Here is a 20,652-nt window from a genome sequence, read left to right on the forward strand (position 1 = left end):
AAAAAAACTCCCTGAAAAGCCTTCAACTAATCCAAAATGCTGCAGCAAGAGTCCTGACAGGGACTAGAAAGAGAGAGCAGATTTCTCCTGTTTTGGCTTCCTGTTAAATCCAGAATTCAAAATCCTGCTCCTCACATAAAAGGTCTTAAATAATCAGGCCCCATCTTATCTTAATGACCTTGTAGTACCATATCACCCTATTAGAGCACTTCGCTCTCGATCTGCAGGCCTACTTGTTGTTCCTAGATTATTTAAAAGTAGAATGGGAGGCAGAGCCTTCAGTTTTCAGGCCCCTCTTCTGTGGAACCAGCTTCCAGTTTGGATTCAGGAGACAGACACTATCTCTACTTTCAAGATTAGGCTTCAAACTTTCCTTTTTGCTAAAGCATATAGTTAGGGCTGGACCAGGTGACCCTGAATCCTCCCTTAGTTATGCTGCAATAGACGTAGGCTGCCGGGGATTCCCATGATGCATTGAGTTTTTCCTTTCCAGTCACCTTTCTCACTCACTATGTATTACAGGGAGTGCAGAATTATTAGGCAAATGAGTATTTTGTCCACATCCTCCTCTTCATGCATGTTGTCTTACGCCAAGCTGTATAGGCTCGAAAGCCTACTACCAATTAAGCATATTAGGTGATGTGCATCTCTGTAATGAGAAGGGGTGTGGTCTAATGACATCAACACCCTATATCAGGTGTGCATAATTATTAGGCAACGTCCTTTCCTTTGGCAAAATGGGTCAAAAGAAGGACTTGACAGGCTCAGAAAAGTCAAAAATAGTGAGATATCTTGCAGAGGGATGCAGCAGTCTCAAAATTGCAAAGCTTCTGAAGCGTGATCATCGAACAATCAAGCGTTTCATTCAAAATAGTCAACAGGGTCGCAAGAAGCGTGTGGAGAAACCAAGGCGCAAAATAACTGCCCATGAACTGAGAAAAGTCAAGCGTGCAGCTGCCAAGATGCCACTTGCCACCAGTTTGGCTATATTTCAGAGCTGCAACATCACTGGAGTGCCCAAAAGCACAAGGTGTGCAATACTCAGAGACATGGCCAAGGTAAGAAAGGCTGAAAGACGACCACCACTGAACAAGACACACAAGCTGAAACGTCAAGACTGGGCCAAGAAATATCTCAAGACTGGTTTTTCTAAGGTTTTATGGACTGATCAAATGAGAGTGAGTCTTGATGGGCCAGATGGATGGGCCCGTGGCTGGATTGGTAAAGGGCAGAGAGCTCCAGTCCGACTCAGACACCAGCAAGGTGGAGGTGGAGTACTGGTTTGGGCTGGTATCATCAAAGATGAGCTTGTGGGGCCTTTTCGGGTTGAGGATGGAGTCAAGCTCAACTCCCAGTCCTACTGCCAGTTTCTGGAAGACACCTTCTTCAAGCAGTGGTACAGGAAGAAGTCTGCATCCTTCAAGAAAAACATGATTTTCATGCAGGACAATGCTCCATCACACGCGTCCAAGTACTCCACAGCGTGGCTGGCAAGAAAGGGTATAAAAGAAGAAAAACTAATGACATGGCCTCCTTGTTCACCTGATCTGAACCCCATTGAGAACCTGTGGTCCATCATCAAATGTGAGATTTACAAGGAGGGAAAACAGTACACCTCTCTGAACAGTGTCTGGGAGGCTGTGGTTGCTGCTGCACGCAATGTTGATGGTGAACAGATCAAAACACTGACAGAATCCATGGATGGCAGGCTTTTGAGTGTCCTTGCAAAGAAAGGTGGCTATATTGGTCGCTGATTTGTTTTTGTTTTGTTTTTGAATGTCAGAAATGTATATTTGTGAATGTGGAGATGTTATATTGGTTTCACTGGTAAAAATAAATAATTGAAATGGGTATATATTTGTTTTTTGTTAAGTTGCCTAATAATTATGCACAGTAACAGTCACCTGCACACACAGATATCCCCCTAAAATAGCTAAAACTAAAAACTACTTCCAAAAACATTCAGCTTTGATATTAATGAGTTTCTTGGGTTCATTGAGAACATGGTTGTTGTTCAATAATAAAATTATTCCTCAAAAATACAACTTTCCTAATAATTCTGCACTCCCTGTAACAGACCTCTCTGCATTGAATCATATCTGTTATTAACCTCTGTCTCTCTTCCACAGCATGTCTTTATCCTGTCTTCCTTCTCTCACCCCAACCAATCACAGCAGATGGCCCCGCCCCTCCCTGAGCCTGGTTCTGCTGGAGGTTTCTTCCTGTTAAAAGGGAGTTTTTCCTTCCCGCTGTCGCCAAAGTGCTTGCTCATAGAGGGTCATATGATTGTTGGGTTTTTCTCTGTATCTATGAAGCCCCTTGAGGTGACTTTTGTTGTGATTTGGCGCTATATAAATAAGATTGAATTGAATTTTCTCTGCAAAAGCATGCAGTTTCCTGTCAGTACTTTTTGGCACAGACTGTACTCAGAGTTGGGCCTCTCTTATCCATAAAACAATATAATCATCAAATAGGCATTCAGATTATATATTTAAATCCCAACAAGGGACAGACTGGCAGGCCAGAAACTGGCAACAGTGAAGGTGATGGCTTGGCTGAGGGCAGATGTCGGTGGAGGCGATGAGACACATCAGGTGAAAGATGCCCATCAAGGTTTTCTGTACTGTGCAATCTGCACGCCTTGGTACTGACGAGTGCTTGTTTGTGTTACAGCTGCCTTCCCAACGGCTTGAACCAGTCTGATGACTCGTGTTTCTGAAACACTCAGCTCGTCTGGCACCAACAACAATGCCACGTTCAAATTTAAATTACCTTTCTTCCTCATTCTGATGCTCAGTTTCAACCTCAGAAGGTCATCTTCATATATCTGCATACCTAAATGCATTGAACTGCAACCATGCGACTGTCTGTCGTAACAGGCAGCTGAACAGGTGTACCTAAAAGTGTCATAAACACTGTTATCCTGATCTGCTGGAGCCTGTAAAGTACAGTACTGTGATAACAAAGGTGTGTTGCGTTTTCATAGCACAAAGCAGCAATGTGTCGTTGAAATACTCAAAGTGCTCAACACATGTGTTCACATTTCTCCACAGAAACTGAGACACAGCTTGTACTACCCCCCAAAATAATTATTAAACAGAAAAATGCACCAAGTTTAACAAGAACCTTTTTTCTTGTTTCAGCTGTGTCAAACTGAGCGTGTGCAGAGGCTTTAATAACCTGCCAGCTGTCGTGCTAGGATCATTTAGCATGATTTTTTTCAAATCATCTATCATCTCATTTAACCAGTGGATGTTTTCTTACTTTCAGTGCTGCCAACATGAATTTGCACTTTTGCATACACCCATTCAACTCTTGAACTCTATTGTGCTTTTAATCTGTTACTGGCAGATCCAGTTTGTCACTCCACAAAAAAACTCATTGTCACAGTCTGGCAGAGGCAGACTGTATGTATTATGAAAAGGACCCAAAATGCGGACACCATGAAACAAAAACTTAAATGTTAACAGAAAGCGAGCTGTTTATTAAGGCTGGTGAAAACATTACAAAACAAAAGGCAGAGGAGAAGCTAAACAATAACCTAAACTGGGAGAGCTAAGATAACATAGAAACCCAAAACATGAACCCTAACATGGACACAAAAATACCTAGAGCACAGAACCTGCAAGCATGACACAAAGGACAACAAACGACCTGACAATGACACACTGAAAACAGAGGACTTAAATACACAGGAGGTGATTAGGGGAAGTGGGAACACATGGAGGAACAGCTGACTTACATGAGCCTAATGACAGGACAAGGGAAGTGAAACTAAATACAATGAACAAAGAACACACGACTCCTTCAAAATAAAACAGGAAACATGAGACAGACAGACACATACACTGATATGCACACACTCATCCCCCCTCCCTTTCCAAATGCCTTCGACGCTTATTCCCTTCCGATGCTGCACCCTTTACCCCCCCTGTTGCTTGTCATGTGTTTCTTTGGTGTATTAAGAGTTTTTTCATGTGCAGAGGTGTTTTTTTTTCTGTTCTCAAACTGATCTCCCTTTTTGTTTTGTCTGGACACTAGACGTCGCACAGCTTCATCATGCAGCTCTTCAGAGCGGTACCGGGCTGATTTGGCTCCTCTGCTACAATAAAATTTGCTTTCACAACAGCTTCACTTTGTGATTTACCAGTTTACCAGCAATGTAAACTGCTGGTAAACTGTTTACCAGCAATGTCTGTAAACATATATTCAGTCTCCCACCGGTGCTGAAAGGCTCTGTTTTCAGAATCAACTTTTCTCTTCGCCATTGTGAGCAGCTAGCTTCGCAATAACTGAAGTTTGACTTGATTGATGCGGGAATGTTCCCAGGTAGCCTAGTGTTCGGCAAAGAAGGCTGCAGCACTGCATTATGGGATCTGTTGTTTGTGTGTTATTAGCACCGCATATTGCCGGGCCATACATAACAGTAATAAAAAATCTATATAAAATGATCTCGCAGGCCGGATATGAATGTATGCCTGTCACGGCTCAACGGCACGAGGGAACAGGGATGGACACAGGCGCAGAAACCAACCCGGAAGCGAGGTGACAGAAAACAAATGATTTATTTCCGCCCACAGGTAAACAAAGGTGAAACACAAAGCGACGCCACCACACTAGTGGCGCGTAGGATTCGTCTGTGATAATGAGGGCGACCTAGACACCTCTAGGAGACGGCTGAACAGCGGGGACAGCGGGGAGGTAGAAACAGGACTAGGTAGGGGCCGGGGGCACTGGAACAAGAGGAGATCACGATCAGAGGGATCCAGCAGACAACCAATAATCCTCCGCAGTTGAATTGAATTGCCTTACTTGGTTTCAGATGGAGGGGACAGGTGGAGCGGAAAACCCGGAAGCGGTCGAGGCGTGGGGAGGCAGGCAGGTGAGCGGTGGGCCGGCAGGCCACGTTGTGTAAGCAGCTGGCGGCCCAGGTCCAGGAGGACGGGAGCGAGGGGAACAAGATCTCCACTCCGGGTGCTATCGCTGAGGACAAGAAAAGACAGGTCAGTCATCACACGGCGTTAAGACAAGGTTTAGGATGCTCCACTGAACTAACATGGGAATAGCAGATACTCAGGCGATGAGTGGTTGAGAGCGCAGGTCTGATATACCGCTGGCACGATTGCTCACAGGTGGTCAGCCAGGGAGGGGCAACCGGACTCCGCCTAAAGGAGGAGGAGCCGCTGTCTGAGACCTGCAGGTGCCCAACCAGACCATGACAATGCCGGGCCGTGTGTTGCCCACGAGCCTTGAGTTTGACACATGTGCTCTAGATGAAGACCCCGCTCAACCTCTCATTTGCATTCCTGAACAAAGGCAGCACCCTCCTGTAAAGCAGCAACCGGAGAAGATGAAATCCGAAATAACTTCGAAATAAATAACTTTGGTCTTCGTGTACAAGCTCTAGTTGGTTTGCTTAGCACCACGGGTGATCAAGGATGGACAGAACTAAATTGTGGCTCCTATGTTGATCGCCTGCTTGAACAGTTGCCTGCAGAGCATTGTAGTCGCTTTAAACGGCATGTTTATAGGAAACAAGGAGAAATGACGTATAACTTACCTTTCTTATCGTGGTTGCAAATGGAGTGCAGGTGTCAACCAAGAAAGGACAGTCCTGTTTCGTCCTTCAGCCAGCCACGAGCTGCCTGTAAGTACACCTCTCCACTTGCAACAATATTACATAGGGCAAATACATCTGATGATCCTGTACAGGCATCACAACCCATCCTAACGATTAAGGCTACATGTGCTGCTGCTCACCTGAACACCGCATCAGTAAGTGTCCTGAGTTTATTCACAAGACAAAGGATGAGAAAATAAACCGGGTAAAGAGGAACAAACGGTTTTGGCATTGTGCTAGGACTCATCAGGCTGCAAAGTGTGATCTGAGGAAAGCATGTGTCACCTGCATGGGACGACATCTACAGATCCTGTGCGAGGTAAATCAGAGACCTAGAACTGAAATTAATCCTGTAGTGAGGACGTTGTATTTTGATATACTGTTGACTGTCCTACTGTACTATTAAAAGTTGTGAAAGTGCTCCTGTGTAATGGCATATGACATATGCAGTATTTGATGATGGCTCCCAACGTACCATGCTTCTGACATCAGCAGCTCAGCCACCTAACTGGGAAAGCTGAGAATTTGTCACTTAGACCTGTCCGTCAACATGTTGAAACTATTCAGATTTTTTCTGTAAGTTTCAGGATCTCTTCCACTGCACACCCAGAGAAACACCCGTATTCTCTCTCCAAAGGAATTACAAACATCTTCAAGGCATCTCATTATCAGCTGTTAACAAAGCAGCTCGACTACTGCTCATAGGCTCAGATCATACTCGCCTCATCACGCCGACTGCACCAGTTAGCCATGGTCCATATGGCTCTTCTGCTGTGGTCAAAACCTGCTTAGGATGGACACGCCAAGGTCCGATCACAGACTTCCAATCACAGAGCAGTTCAGCGCAAGCCCAGTGTTTGTTCACATCTTTCAGTTCAGGTGTGCTCCAGCACAACCTTGTGTCCGCTATTGGCTCTGAGTCCGTTCAACCACCTCCTACTCTACCATCAACAGTTTCCACATCGTCGCCTGCAGTTCCACCATCACCAGCTCCACCGCCTGTGGCTGCCATTCCCCCACAGGTCAGTGAACCGCCCGGTCCTGCCTCTGCCAAGCCCCGTACACTGGGCCCTGCAAAACTGCCCGATGGTCTGCAGTTATGTACATGCGGCTGCATCCCACAAAGTTGGCATTTGGACCAGCTTCATCGCCACCGCTGGCTACACGATCAGCCCCTGAACTGTTTGGCCTTATCAATTACACCTATCACATGATCTGTCTCCATCCAGAACAAACCAAAGAAGCTGCTGAGAAAAAGCTCTATCGCAAAATCTACTCCATGAGAAAAAAGGATGAGTTCAAGTGCTTCCTCACCTTTTCTCTCAGACACCACCAGAGGTAGGAAAAAAGAAAAGATGATAAGAGGGCAGAGCACATGTGGAAGAGCACAGTGGGTGAGCAAATGGTAAATGGCCTGTATTTGTATAGCGCTTTTCTAGTCCCTAAGGACCCCAAAGTGCTTTACATATCCAGTCATCCACACACACATTCACACACACATTCACACACTGGTGATGGCAAACTACATTGTAGCCACAGCCACCCTGGGGCGCACTGACAGAGGCGAGGCTGCCGGACACTGGCGCCACTGGGCCCTCTGACCATCACCAGTAGGCAACGGGTGAAGTGTCTTTGCCCAAGGACACAACGGCCGAGACTGTCCGAGCCGGGGCTCGAACCGGCAACCTTCCGATTACAAGGCGAACTCCCAACTCTTGAGCCACGATCGCCCCGGGGTAGCTCACTGGAATGAGAGGGTGAGTGTATGCCGAATTTTTTTTGACTGTTGTTTCTCACACTAACTTTAACACGAGCGCCCCGGGATTAACCTGGAGGCTATTTTAGGGACTCTCTCCGTGAGTGACGTAGTTAAAGACTGTGCGAGTGGATGTGTTCAGACCTGATTTTAGATAAAATAAAGTATCATTCAAATTCCTCCGCTGTGCAAATTTGGAAAGAAATCTGAATCTTTATTATCTGAAGCATCAGGGAAAAAACCTGCACGCTCCACAGTGTGTGAAAGATGTCTGTGAGGTTGGTGTTCACTGAGTGACAGATTAGTATCAGACTAATGTCATTACACAGGAATGTTGACAGGTGAGATTCACCTGCTGATGTTCTGCCATTGTTCTTCCTGTACATGTCAGCTGAAGGTCTCATAGTGATCTGGGACTGTAAAGGACACAAAATGAAATGTCTCATGGAGGGGGGAGTCAGAGAGGCTGAGATGATCTGAGAGGAGGAGGGAGGGGGGATATACCGGACAGAGGACGATGAAGATGGAGCTGCCAGGCAGGAGGAGAAGAGATAGACGTGAGCGAAGAATCTTGGATGTAGTGAAGGAGGACATGTGGCGGGGTGGAGTGACAGAGGATGATGCTGGGATAGGAGGACAGGAGGAGGTGGAGGCAGATGATCTGCTGTGGTGACCTCTAAAGGGAGCAGGAGGAAGAAGACAACAGGTTTATAGTTTATGGGTTTATGACCAGTGACTCACGTGCGGGGTCCCTCAAGAGTCCAATCTTGGTCCACCTCTTTTTTTTCCTCTTAGAAGTAGAGGACACGCTTATGTTCCATCCATCTTATCCTTTTCAGGGTGACAGGGGCCTATCCCAGGGCTCCATGGTACACCTGGACAGGTCGCAGGCTGTTGCAGGACTAACACATAGAGACAGACAACCAGTCACACTCACATCTATGAGCAATGTAGAGTTACCAATTACAGCTTTTATTCACATGTCAGTCTAAAACAGCATCAGTGTTGAGAGTCCAGCTAACACAACTTTTAATACTCCTTTTCTATAAATTGATACGTTATCTTAAAATCCTGAAAGAGCCTCAGTTGTGCCAAAAGCCTGATTTAATGAGCAAAAATTTTGGTACACTGATGAACAGCTAGCTTACATCGTATTTCTGATTGTGCTGCTGAATAGTACTGAGCTTCTCAAGATCAGCTGAAGCAAAATGACTTCAGGAAATCAGGGGATGCAGATAAAATGCATTAAGGCTGCCACGCAGACACTGGAGAAACTCAGGTGCTGACCATAGTTTCTGACCCAAGAATAAATCCGTGCGTGACTCTACGCAGGAGGTCCATCAGGTTACCGGGAATAGAAAAGATTGTGTGTTTTTTTGTTGGAGTGAAATCATGATTCCTCTTATTCCGAGTCACCCCTCTCACGTCGCCCACATTGGCTTCTTTGCTTTTTCACTGTGTCTGATGTGAGGAAAATCAGGTGAGCTGCAATGTTGGGCGTGTCGTCAGACAGGTGTTGGTGTGGGATGCACCGCAGACAGAGAGGAGGAGGAGAGAGGAAGGTTATTTATGCCTCAGCAGGTCTGCAGGTATTTTACAGCGATGGCTTTCTACAAAGTGATGTGTTTGGCTGCTGGGCTGATGCTCCTGACCCAAGGTAAGAGCTCTCTGCACACACCTGCATCAGGTACGACTCAGAGGGCGAAAACACTCAGGAGCACAGCGCTTCACTTTAAAGTGACACTGCAGGAAAAGGAGGACTGGTGGTTTATTTTAGGTTCACAGATAAACGTGATGATCTGTTTGGTTTGGAAGCAGCTGAGAGGTTTTAACTTCTTTATTTCACCTTAACTTTTGTTGGTTTATTCAGTCAGCTTTGATTGACACACATCATTTATTCATGAGGATCTAAATGTGTGACAAAGGAGGATATCACCTTAACCTGATTAAGCTTAAACATTTCAGATCAATAACTGAGTTCCAGTACATGTACATATATCGTGTTTCAGAGCTCATGATCACATGATATAATAATATAAATGTCATATATAATACATGTTTTATTTAAAAATGTTCTCCTGATTCTTCAGTAGCAGTTTTACTTTCTGTCCTGGTCAATAAAGCTTCATTCAAACTTGGCTGTGATTCAAACCTCTCATAAAAGTTTCTTCATGAGAGGTTTGAATCTTTATGTTTATTAATGATTATTTGATGGTTGTTTATAACTTTAAAACTGCTCTCTGTGCGTATGACCGCTTTCTGCAGCTGCTGTCTTCACTACATGAATCACACTAATGTCATCTGAAAAAGAAACAGAGAGGATTATTTTTAATTTCCTCCAACAATAAAAGTTTGTTTTATAAATATTTGTCAATAAAATTAAAGCTACCCCGTCATTATTTAGTGACATTAAGTGTCGAGTGTCAGATTTAGTAAATATTTTAGATCTGCTTTCATGATCATATCTCAGTCTGCACAATGTGGACTGAAACGTTGTATCACTTTAGTTAAAATTTAAAAAATGTGTGTCTTTAATATTTAATTGGAAATATATTTAAGGGGAAAGCTGGCTGTCTTATTTCTTTAATTCAGTCATTCATGGGATTATTAGCTGCAGCTTAACTGACTGAGACGTTTCAAAAGGATGTTTGATCTCTGAGCTTTGGAGACGTTTTTTAAATGAAAAGTGTGACGGCGATGCGCAGCAGTTTGTCGTGCCAGTTAAAGATGTGATAACAGGTTTCATTCATCATAGCTCAGTGCAGGAAGTGCGTTAGATTCTGAGAAGGTGCCGCATCATTTGTGTCCAAACTACGGTGAGGAAAGACCTTTTCTATGAAATGATGGAGGGTGGAAGATGAAAATACTGTGTGTGCAGCCCAGACCAACACACACACACACACACACACACACACACACACACACACACACACACACACACACACACAGATCAGGAAACTCTTTCGAGACAAACAGCACGATAACGATCCTCTCAGAAATGGAGGTAAAACCAGTCTATAGAACGAAAACATTAACAGTGTAAAAGGTAACCCCGCACACACACACACACACACACACACACACACACACACACACACACACACACACACACACACACACACACAAACTACCTACAAAGATAGTCTAAGGAGCTTAGAAAGAAAAGCGTCTGGACTTCTTTAAGTTGCTTGAAGACGTTTCACCTTCATCCGAGAAGCTTCTTCAGTTCTAAGGTCAAATGGTGGAGAGTCCCAGATTTAAACCCAGTAGGAGTTTCCCCCCAAAGAGGGACAAAGGACCCCCTGATGATCCTCTACCTAATCACATGAGTTAAGGTGTAAAAACGGGTGTGGGTCCCAATCAGCCAGGGTTTCGGGTGAGCTCATTGTGAAACCCTATCATGTGATTTCCTGAGGTCAGATGGCCCAGGATGTGAGTGGGCGTTAAGGCGTCTGGGGACGCTCCAACTGGTAGAGGATCATCAGGGGGTCCTTTGTCCCTCTGTGGGGGGTCACTCCCACTGGGTTTAAATCTGGGACTCTCCACCATTTGACCTTAGAACTGAAGACGCTTCTCGGATGAAGGTGAAACGTCTTCAAGCAACTTAAAGAAGTCCAGACGCTTTTCTTTCTAAGCTCCTTAGACTATGATGACCTGGATGACTGAGAACATTCACAGACATACCTACAAAGATTGCGTTTAACAGATGGATGAAGCTGCCCACTGGCGTCATTGACTGCTTTGCTCGGTCAATGATTAGTTGGAATTATTGGAATGGAGTCCAGTGGGTGCCGTCATCCGTCTGTTAATGAAGAAATACCACAAATGTAAAACTAATGGAGTAAACAACACATACAGTACATATAAATATATATGAATATGTATACAAGTTGAAAATTTCCCAAAATACATTCAATTAATTAACAGGTGGCAGCATAAACAAAGCTGGTCACATAATCAAGATTTTAAAGGGTCTGTTAGTAGAGTCGCCTCACAGCAGCCGTGCTATTGGTCAGATGATGTCATTAAAATTCTCCAACATGGGGACTGACTCACTGCTACAGCCACTACTGGAGCTTCTGCTGGATGCTTATAGCTAACCACAGACAATCAACTTTCCCACTATTATTAACGACAGTGAACTAATCACAGAACAATGAATGGAGATCTTTTGTTTTAAAATGGTTTGTTTTCTGTGTTTCAGAGTCTGAGTCACAGCTGGATGGTAAGAAAAAGCTTCTTTGTGTAATGATTTAGTTTTATGTGTAATAAATCTTTAGTTTCATATGAATATTAGTTTGTGAGTGAACTGTAGACTCCAGGATCACTGTGTCCTCACTCAGCAGTTTGTAGTGCTGAGAGTTTACAGCTCCTACAGTAATGCTCACTCTGTGTTTTAATGTCGGTCTTCAGTTTGTGGTAAGGCGTCTCTGAACACCAGGATTGTAGGAGGACAGGTGGCCCCTGTTGGCAGCTGGCCCTGGCAGGTCAGTCTGCAAACATCTGGGTCCCACTTCTGTGGAGGATCCCTCATTAACAGTCAGTGGGTGCTGACTGCTGCTCACTGCTTTGAAACGTGAGTAATGAGGCTGAAGCTGCACTCTAAACATGATTTAAGGAAATTATGGAGGGTCCTAATCTGGGGGCTGAGGGTGGTAACAGGATAAATATTTAACAGGGCAGGAAGTCAAACTTTATATATGTTTTCTCGTCTATAACAATTGTAACAACTGTGCACTGTTCGTGTCGCTCCTGATGATCTCAGCAGTACTCCAACCGGTCTGACTGTGAATCTGGGCCTTCAGAGTCTACAGGGATCTAACCCCAATGCAGTGTCTCGGACAGTAACACAGATCATCAAACATCCAAACTACAACTCTGGTACCAACGACAACGACGTCTGCCTCCTGCAGCTCTCCTCACCGGTGACTTTCAACAACTACATTTCTCCCGTCTGCCTGGCAGCTTCAGACAGCATCTTCTACAGCGGTGTTAACAGCTGGGTCACCGGCTGGGGCGATATAGGAAGTGGAGGTGGGTCACTGGTTAGAACAGATTAATATTGTCTGAGGATGACAGGAAACAAACAGCTTCTCCAAAGTATCCATAAAGGAGCCTTTGTCTGCTTATTTTATGATTCTGTTGCTGAAGAGAAGCCTAAATGTTTCAGAAACTATGATTTATGAATTTATTCAAGGTTCAAGGTTCTTTATTTGACACATGCATAGTTATACAAGTATAACACACAGTGAAATGTAGCCTGACACGCATCTCGACATGTGCAAAAACGTTAGGGGGGGGGTGTAGAGGAAGAATGTATATATACATATATATATATATATATATATATATATACATATATATATATATATATATATATATATATATATATATATATATATATACACATTGTGCATGTGCAGTAGTAGCAGCAAGCAGGTGAATTCTGTACATTAATATGAATAGATATATGACTATTTTACAGGATAGACAATATCAACATATTTAAAATTAAAGGAATTGAAATGTACATTGTGCTTGGGTTTAGTGTCTGGAAGAGTCCTGACTCAGTCAGTTATAGATGATGTGAGAGGGCGGGTGTGTGTGTTTAGGGCACGGATGGCTTGGGGATAGAAGCTCCTCTTGAGTCTCTCTGTCCTTGCCCGGAAGATGCGGAACCTTCTACCAGATTGCAGAAGTTGGAACAGTTTGTTGCCAGGATGGGACGGGTCCTTCAGTATCTGCGCTGCTCTAGTCCGGCATCTCCTGGTGTAGGTGTCCTGAAGCGGGGGGAGAGCAATCCTGCAGCAGCGTTCTGCTGTACGGATCACTCTCTGGAGAGCTTTTTGGTCCTTCACACAGCTGTTCCCGAACCACGATGTCATGTTCTGTGTGAGGATGCTCTCCACAGCGCCTGTATAGAAAATCCTGAGGATCTTTGGAGAGACCCTGAACTTCCTCAGTTGTCGTAGGTGATACAGGCGCTGCCTAGCCTTTTTGGTCTGGACCTGAATGTGGGCAGCCCATGTCAGGTCTGAGGAGATGTGGACACCAAGATACTTGAAGGACTGCACCCTCTCCACTGGAGCTCCATTGATGATAATGGGCTTGTAGTCTCTGTGCTGACCCCTTCTGAAGTCCACCACCAGCTCCTTGGTCTTGCTGACGTTCAGCTGGAGGTGGTTGTCCTGGCACCACGATGCCAGATTCTTCACTTCATCCATGTAGGCCGCCTCATCGTTGTTGGAGATGGCACCCAACACCACTGTGTCGTCAGCAAACTTCACAATGGTGTTGGAGCCATGGGTGGCCACACAGTCTGAAGTGTAGAGGGAGTAGAGCAGTGGCGAGAGGACACATCCCTGAGGTGCTCCTGTGTTGATGGTGATGCTGTTGGAGAAGCACCTGCCCACCCTCACCACCTGAGTTCTGCCAGTGAGGAAGTCCAACACCCATGCACACAGACGGCTGTTAAGTCCCAGATCCCTCAGCTTTGTGAACAGTCTGCAGGGCACTATTGTGTTAAACGCTGAACTGTAATCAACAAACAGCATTCGCACATAGTTACCCTGTTTCTTGTCCACATGGCTGAGAGTGGTGTGTAGGACGTGGGCGATGGCATCCTCTGTGGATCTGTTGGATCTGTAGGCGAACTGCAGCGGATCTGTGGTGTCTGGGATGGAGGAGGAGATGATGTTCTTCAGCAGCCTCTCAAACACCTTCATTACTACCGAGGTCAGTGCAACTGGACGGTAATCGTTCAGGGATGAGGGTTTGCTGTTCTTGGGTACAGGGATGATGGTGGATCTTTTGAAGCATGTGGGGACCACAGACTTCGCCAGGGACTCGTTGAAGATGTAAGTGAACACACCTGCTAGCTGGTCAGCACAGCAGCGCAGCAGACGGCCGGTGTTGCCGCCTGGCCCCGCCGCTTTCCTTGTGTTCACTCTCCTCAGTGCCGCTCGGACGTCATGCTCCGCGATGCTGGTCACCGGTCTCTCGCTGATGACGTCACTGTCCTCGAAAAGTCAAAAATTCACCAAGTTTCTGAGCCAACCTCAAAGGAAATGTTTGTAAAAAAGAAACTGGTCTCATGCAGTTTCGTTTTTGATGATAAACCTGTGCGCGTGGAGGGGAAACAGACTTTATAAACACTAAAAGAAACATGGACTGAAATATTTGGGAAATGTCTGAAGCATCAAAGATAGAGATACGAACAGAACGTCAAAAACACTTTTAAAAACTGATTGTGCCTCTTTTTTTTTTTTTTACATTTAATCAGATTTGTCTGGTGGTTCAATATATACAGCTTTCTGTCATGTGACCACTGAAAGTTGGAAATCCTTTGAGTTAAAACTTATTCACCACCAGAATAAATGCCTGGAAGTGGAACGATGCTTTGTTTACTGTTCAGGTTTGTATCTTTAATCTGTCACACGCTGTTTATTAAACAGATTTTGTTTTTTTACCCCTTCAGTGTCCCTTCCTTCTCCAAAAAACCTGATGGAGGTGGAGGTTCCTGTTGTGGGAAACAGGCAATGTAACTGTAACTATGGAGTGGGATCAATCACTGACAACATGATCTGTGCCGGGTTAAGTGCAGGAGGAAAGGACTCCTGTCAGGTGATTGTTGTTACCTGTGTTTGGCACATTTTCACCTTCTACAGTTTCTTCTCCTCAGCTAACAGTAAATGTTTCTGCTCTCAAAGGGGGATTCAGGAGGTCCAATGGTGATCAAGCAGAGCGGTCGCTGGATTCAGGCGGGAGTCGTCAGTTTTGGGGAAGGTTGCGCCTTGGCTAATTTTCCAGGAGTCTACGCCAGAGTATCCCAGTACCAGACTTGGATCAACAGCCAGATCTCCTCCAACCAGCCGGGCTTCATGACGTTCACGTCCACTGGGACCAACAGTGACCTCAGTGTCTCCTGCACAGGACTGCCACCAGTGCCAACCACCACACCTACTAACACCACCACCACCACCACCACTACAACCCCCACACTTCCAACAACCACCAATCATCCAACAACCACAACCCCCCCAGCAACCCCCGCCACACCTACAAATACAATACTTCCAACAACCACGCTGCATCTGACCACTGCCCAACGTGAGGACCCATCATGACAATACTTTATTAAAGAAAACATTCTAACCTTGAGTCTATTATACACTACATGAACTTGAACTGATGGGTTCATGTGGTTAAAGTTTTTAAGATTTCTTTGTGTTTGCCTCTGGTTTTGTCCTCAGCTGTAGTCTGTGGACAAGCTCCGAGGAATTCACACATTTTCGGGGGAACCTTGCTTGCGTCAGTGGGCTCGTGGCCGTGGATGGCGAGCCTGCAGAAAAATGGAAATCACGTGTGTGGTGGGACTCTGGTAGCCTTGGACTCTGTGCTGAGTGACGCCAGCTGTTTCTCAAGGTGAGTTGGAGCTGTAGTTTGGCCGGATGATCATACAGTTAATTTGCCTCGGACTAGGAAATATTCAGTAAATCTGAAGGCTGTTTAGATTTTTCAGTCATGATGGCACTCTGGCCCTAATAGGCCACATTTTTTTTCTGTGGTGTACTTCATTTCCTGGTAATTTAATTCTTTAAACTGCATAGATGGTTTAGGTACCATAGTGTACATTTATAAAAGATGACCCCAGTATCTTGGTGAGGCGTGTAATAGGACACACATTAAGAAGTTGCACTAATAATAATAATAATAATAATGGATTGCATTTATATAGCGCTTTTCGAGACCCTTAAAGCGCTTTACAATGCCACTATTCATTCACTCTCACATTCACACACTGGTGGAGGCAGCTACAGTTGTAGCCACAGCTGCCCTGGGGCAGACTGGTTAGAAGACGAACTGCCAACTCTTTGAGCCATGACCGCACTAAGCTGTTTCAAGCCAGCATGAAAATAATTACAGGAAAGGATTTAAACAGACACATTTACATGTAAATACATATTAGCCACCTAGCTACACACCTTCCTTGGTTGCTCATAACTTTTCTCTTTTTGGCAGTGCTCTCCCTGGTAGTCCTGCAGCTTCTGCACGTGTCTATTACACACTTTGGTGGGATGTTGGTTAAAATTTTTAAAGATCTGCTGGGGATTAGACATTTTTCATGATGCTATTGATTGATAGAGCTCATAGTGAGCAGTAGACTCATTTACTTATTCAAAATCTAATTCAACAGATTTTATTTAATATATATATATATATATATATATATATATATATATGTATATATATATATGGCGTAAATCTTTTTAAAACTGAACATGTCCTCATTCTTACAACTGATTCAGCGTGTTGTGGTCCATTTCATGGCAGCATTTTCTGGAGACTTCTTTCTCAAACAAACTATGTCTAACCGGTGTTTTGCCAGTGGTTACGGTGGATCGGCAAGCCACACTTTAACCCCTCCCAGCCTTGTTCTTGAGGTAATGTCACACCTGTGGTCATGGATGCTGCTCTGCTCTGCATGGAGTTCATGAAGTTAAATATATACCTCTTTAATTAGAACCAGGCCTGAATGTCACCAGGTTCAAATCTGTAAAACTTGGGTCCCATGAAGTTGAGTGTAAAGGTGTAGATCTTGTTTGAAGCTGATGAAGTTTATGTTTGTGTGCTTCGTTCCTCCCACAGCTCCCCTGTAGCGTCCGAGTGGACTGTCGTGTTGGGGCGTCTGAAGCTAAATGGATCCAACCCCTTTGAGGTGACGCTGAATGTGACAAAGATCACTCTGAGCAACACGACCGGGACCAACATAGCCATCCTCCGTCTATCTGCCCAGCCCACCCTGACCGACTACATCCAGCCCATCTGCTTGGACAACGGGAGAACCTTCGCCGAGGGCTTGGCGTGCTGGGCGGCCGGTTGGAGTCCTGGAAGAGGAGGAGGTGAGTCAGCAACATGAAGGCTGACAGAGTTCTGCCCAGACTCTGCACCAGTCCATCTCTCAGATTACACATGTGGACCACTGCACTTACAGTTTCTTTAGTCAAACATCAGGATTTTCTTATCTTTCATGATGTTAGCTGAGGAAGTTATGCAGCAGTTTCAGACCTCGGTGGTAAACTGTGGGAACTCATCATCGAGTGAGAGCATCTGTACAGACGTGTTTGCACTGCAGCAGGTAAATGACTGGATTCTTCTTCTTATAACACTGTCTGCTGACATGTTGTTTAATTTGGATTTAGCTGTTTATTACAGTCACATGTTGAATTTGGATAGTTCATCATCTTGAGTTTCCAGAGTGCTTACAATCTTCAGAAACATGTAAGAAGTTCCAGCTCTGAAATTTCAGTTTTCATTTTTGGCCAGTTAGATTTAATTTAAGAGTGTCTCTGTATCTTTGTTTTAAACCTTTAAAAAACATTATTAGAGGGAAAAACATGGCAACCAAATAATATTAGATATGATTTTCTGATTTTAAATTGAATTCCCGTCTCTTTGTTCAGGGTGATTCTGGCGGCCCGCTGATGTGTAAGCAGGGCGGCTCTTGGTTCCAGGCGGTCGTGTTAACAGCTCCAAGCCCCTCTGCCAGGAGGAGACGAGAAGCTCCAGTTATGACCTTCACCAGAGTGAGCTCCTTTGACTCTTTCCTGACGAAGACGCTGGGGACACTCTTGTCTCCAGCCTCCAACACCACCATCACTAACCCCACCAATGTCTCCGTCACCACCACCACCATGGCCACCACAACTCGCTCGAATTGTTTGTTTGACAGCAGCGAGGGTCGTCCTGCTCACTCCTTCATCTTTGTCTTCATCCATCTCCTCAGCCTCGCCTTTTGTCTCCAGCTCTGCCTTTAGAGAACCCAAACTTGATTCACATGATGTGATGGACACAGATGAATGTGAACAAGCTTGACTTTGAGACTTTACAGGCTTAAAACTTTGTCTGCTAATCTTTGAGTTTATTTGTAACTGGTTATCTAAGAGTTCAGTGGTGAAGCTGTGGAGGATCAAATTGGACGTGAAATTCTACTTGATGAATTATCATCACAATTAGAAGTGGCTGTCAAGTCCGTCTCAGGGCCTTTCTCAGAGCCAGAATTACAGACCATGTACATGCTAACATGGGCACTCCATCGTGGATGTTCAAGGCTTGGGAAATCTTTTTGTAGCCTAAGCCTGCCTTAAATTTCTCAATAACTTTATCCCTGACCTGTCTGGTGTGTTCTTTGGACTTCATGGTGTTGTTGCTCCCAATATTCTCTTAGACAACCTCTGAGGCCGTCACAGAGCAGCTGTATTTGTACTGACATTAGATTACACACAGGTGCACTTTATTTAGTCATTAGCACTCATCAGGCAATGTCTATGGGCAACTGACTGCACTCAGACCAAAGGGGGCTGAATAATTACGCACACCCCACTTTGCAGTTATTTATTTGTAGAAAATGTTTGGAATCATGTATGATTTTCGTTCCACTTCTCACGTGTGCACCACTTTGTGTTGGTCTTTCACGTGGAATTCCAATAAAATTGATTCATGTTTGTGGCTGTAATGTGACAAAATGTGGGAAAGTTCAAGGGGGCCGAATACTTTTGTAAGCCACTGTATGTTCTTGGCAGCTGAGACCCCGCTTTACGAAAGGAGTTACAAATTGGAAGAATTTTGAAAAAATAGATGCTAACCCGCACCCAGAAATAAGCGGAGCACCTGAGAACCCGGGCATGCCATTACCAAACTCTGAGATGATATATTCCACCAGATGAAAATTCAGACTTTTTCTGAATTGGGTTATATTTGAGAAAAATATCAAATTCAATACGTCTAAGGCAGGCATCATCAATCTGTGATCTCAGCATGTTAGGATCCTCATAAAAACCATAAAAAAATATTTTTTGCTTATCAACATCAGCGGGCTTCTGCTCTGCATCACTCTTTTTCCTCCATTCAAAGTATGCCATATCATTTGGAAGATTGAACCATGTATAGGGATAGGAAATTTTAATGACAGCCACCTCCCAGGGCCCATCGAGATAGAGATACTGGGCGAGATCCTCACGGAAACTGCTACTCGTGTTATTTTTAAATACATTTAGGCTAGCGTTTGAAGGTAGTGTTACGTAAAAGCCTTGAGACCTGAGAGTCATGTCACCAGCATGAAATGAGGTGGAAGGTTTTTATTTTAGGTTTTTAAGGTCACTGGCTTTAATCCAGCTATTAAACTTTTCAGGCCAGTTTCCCCATTTGACAGGAAATACATTTGCCCCCTCTGTTTACGTTTTGTCAGAATGCTCTCTATATGATACAGCTTACCCACAACCACATTGATTTTCTGTGGCTCATGCTCGTAAAAACCACAGATAATTAGTTCCCCATCGTAATCTTTGATTTTACAAACCGGAGGATCCCTAGGTATGCATTGGTCTATAGTGAATATTTCATCCGTGAAAGTCTGTTCATAGCGTTTATCAAACACACCTCTAACTTGAGACAATCTCACGTGATCTCCCTTTTTAAATTTCATGAGCTTATTTCTGGAACAAATAGAAAAAGTGCCATACATTCGGCGCCAGCTGCGGTCTCAAGGCTGGAGCCCAACAAAAACACCCTGATAACGACTGTTTAGTCTGTACCTTCTCATTCCATGCAAGGCCACCTGGGTTGGCTGGAAGACTGTTTTTACCTAGCCTGGCAGGGCGAAGGACACTGTCTCAGCTGAACTATGGACACACACACACACATACATATACAGTGATATGCACACACTCATCCCCCCTCCCTTTCCAAATGCCTTCGAATCTTGTTCCCTCCTGAGAACACGGCGAGTCTGAGCCCGCGCTGGAATGGTAGCGCTGGGCAGGATGGCTGCTGTGTTTGCTTCGGATTACTCTTCACCCCCCACCCGACCCTGTGGCTGGTCGCGTGCTCCATAATGTTGTGCTGTGGACATTTATGTGCTTCTTTGTGCAGAGGAGTTTTTTTGTTTTCTGTTCTCATGCTGTCCTCCCAGGAGCCCAGCATGAGCAGAGCTCTCTTTTTTTCCTCTTGTACTTTCCCATTGTAGTGTATATTTCAGTGTTTTTCTGTAACGCTACCGATCTCTGACCTGTATCCCCATGTAATGTCTGTGTTGTGTGTGTGCAACCTGCACGTGGCAAATAAAGCTTTGATTGATTGATTGATTGATTGATTGATTGATTGATTAAATACTAGTGGTGTGTTCTCTCAATGTACTTGACTGGGGGAACGATGATGACTGGTAACATCCACATATCTCCAAGTATTTACAGCCGTGAAATATCTGCTCGATGGTGTT

At 44.6% G+C, this 20,652-nt stretch overlaps 1 protein-coding gene and 1 long non-coding RNA gene across 3 annotated transcripts; one reads left to right on the plus strand and one right to left on the minus strand.

Annotated features, from left to right (window-relative positions):
* Positions 1 to 4,546: 4,546 nt before the first annotated feature.
* On the minus strand, positions 4,547 to 5,116 carry LOC146712021 (uncharacterized). The gene is made up of 3 exons (XR_014920305.1): positions 5,057 to 5,116; positions 4,813 to 4,983; positions 4,547 to 4,733 (listed from the first exon to the last, which is right to left on the minus strand). It is a non-coding gene; the product is annotated as an uncharacterized LOC146712021 (long non-coding RNA).
* A 3,840-nt stretch (positions 5,117 to 8,956) lies between these two features.
* On the plus strand, positions 8,957 to 20,515 carry LOC146712022 (transmembrane protease serine 9-like). Of its 2 annotated transcripts, none has more exons than XM_085455121.1 (10): positions 8,957 to 9,033; positions 11,581 to 11,601; positions 11,790 to 11,952; positions 12,142 to 12,410; positions 14,854 to 14,999; positions 15,086 to 15,485; positions 15,629 to 15,800; positions 17,025 to 17,278; positions 17,417 to 17,514; positions 17,840 to 20,515. In XM_085455121.1, the coding sequence occupies exons 1-10, from the start codon at positions 8,979 to 8,981 to the stop codon at positions 18,191 to 18,193; spliced, it is 1,932 nt and encodes a 643-aa protein (XP_085311247.1). In that variant the 5' UTR covers positions 8,957 to 8,978; the 3' UTR covers positions 18,194 to 20,515. The 2 variants fall into 2 exon arrangements, with proteins under 2 accessions (XP_085311247.1, XP_085311248.1); XM_085455122.1 differs by having other exon boundaries at positions 12,145 to 12,410.
* Positions 20,516 to 20,652: the final 137 nt, after the last annotated feature.

This window comes from Copadichromis virginalis, linkage group LG4, assembly GCF_057382275.1.
Source record: "Copadichromis virginalis isolate Kocher_CV1m ecotype Utaka linkage group LG4, C_Virginalis_male_GT1.1, whole genome shotgun sequence".
In the NCBI taxonomy this organism is placed as follows: Eukaryota; Metazoa; Chordata; class Actinopteri; order Cichliformes; family Cichlidae; genus Copadichromis; species Copadichromis virginalis.

Excerpts from the sequence above, each read along its gene's own strand:
- LOC146712022 (XM_085455121.1), top strand. The coding sequence starts at position 8,979 with ATGGCTTTCTACAAAGTGATGTGTTTGGCTGCTGGGCTGATGCTCCTG. Across the intron at positions 9,034-11,580 it reads GCTGATGCTCCTGACCCAAG|AGTCTGAGTCACAGCTGGAT; the intron begins GTAAGAGCTCTC and ends TCTGTGTTTCAG. Across the intron at positions 15,801-17,024 it reads GACGCCAGCTGTTTCTCAAG|CTCCCCTGTAGCGTCCGAGT; the intron begins GTGAGTTGGAGC and ends TTCCTCCCACAG.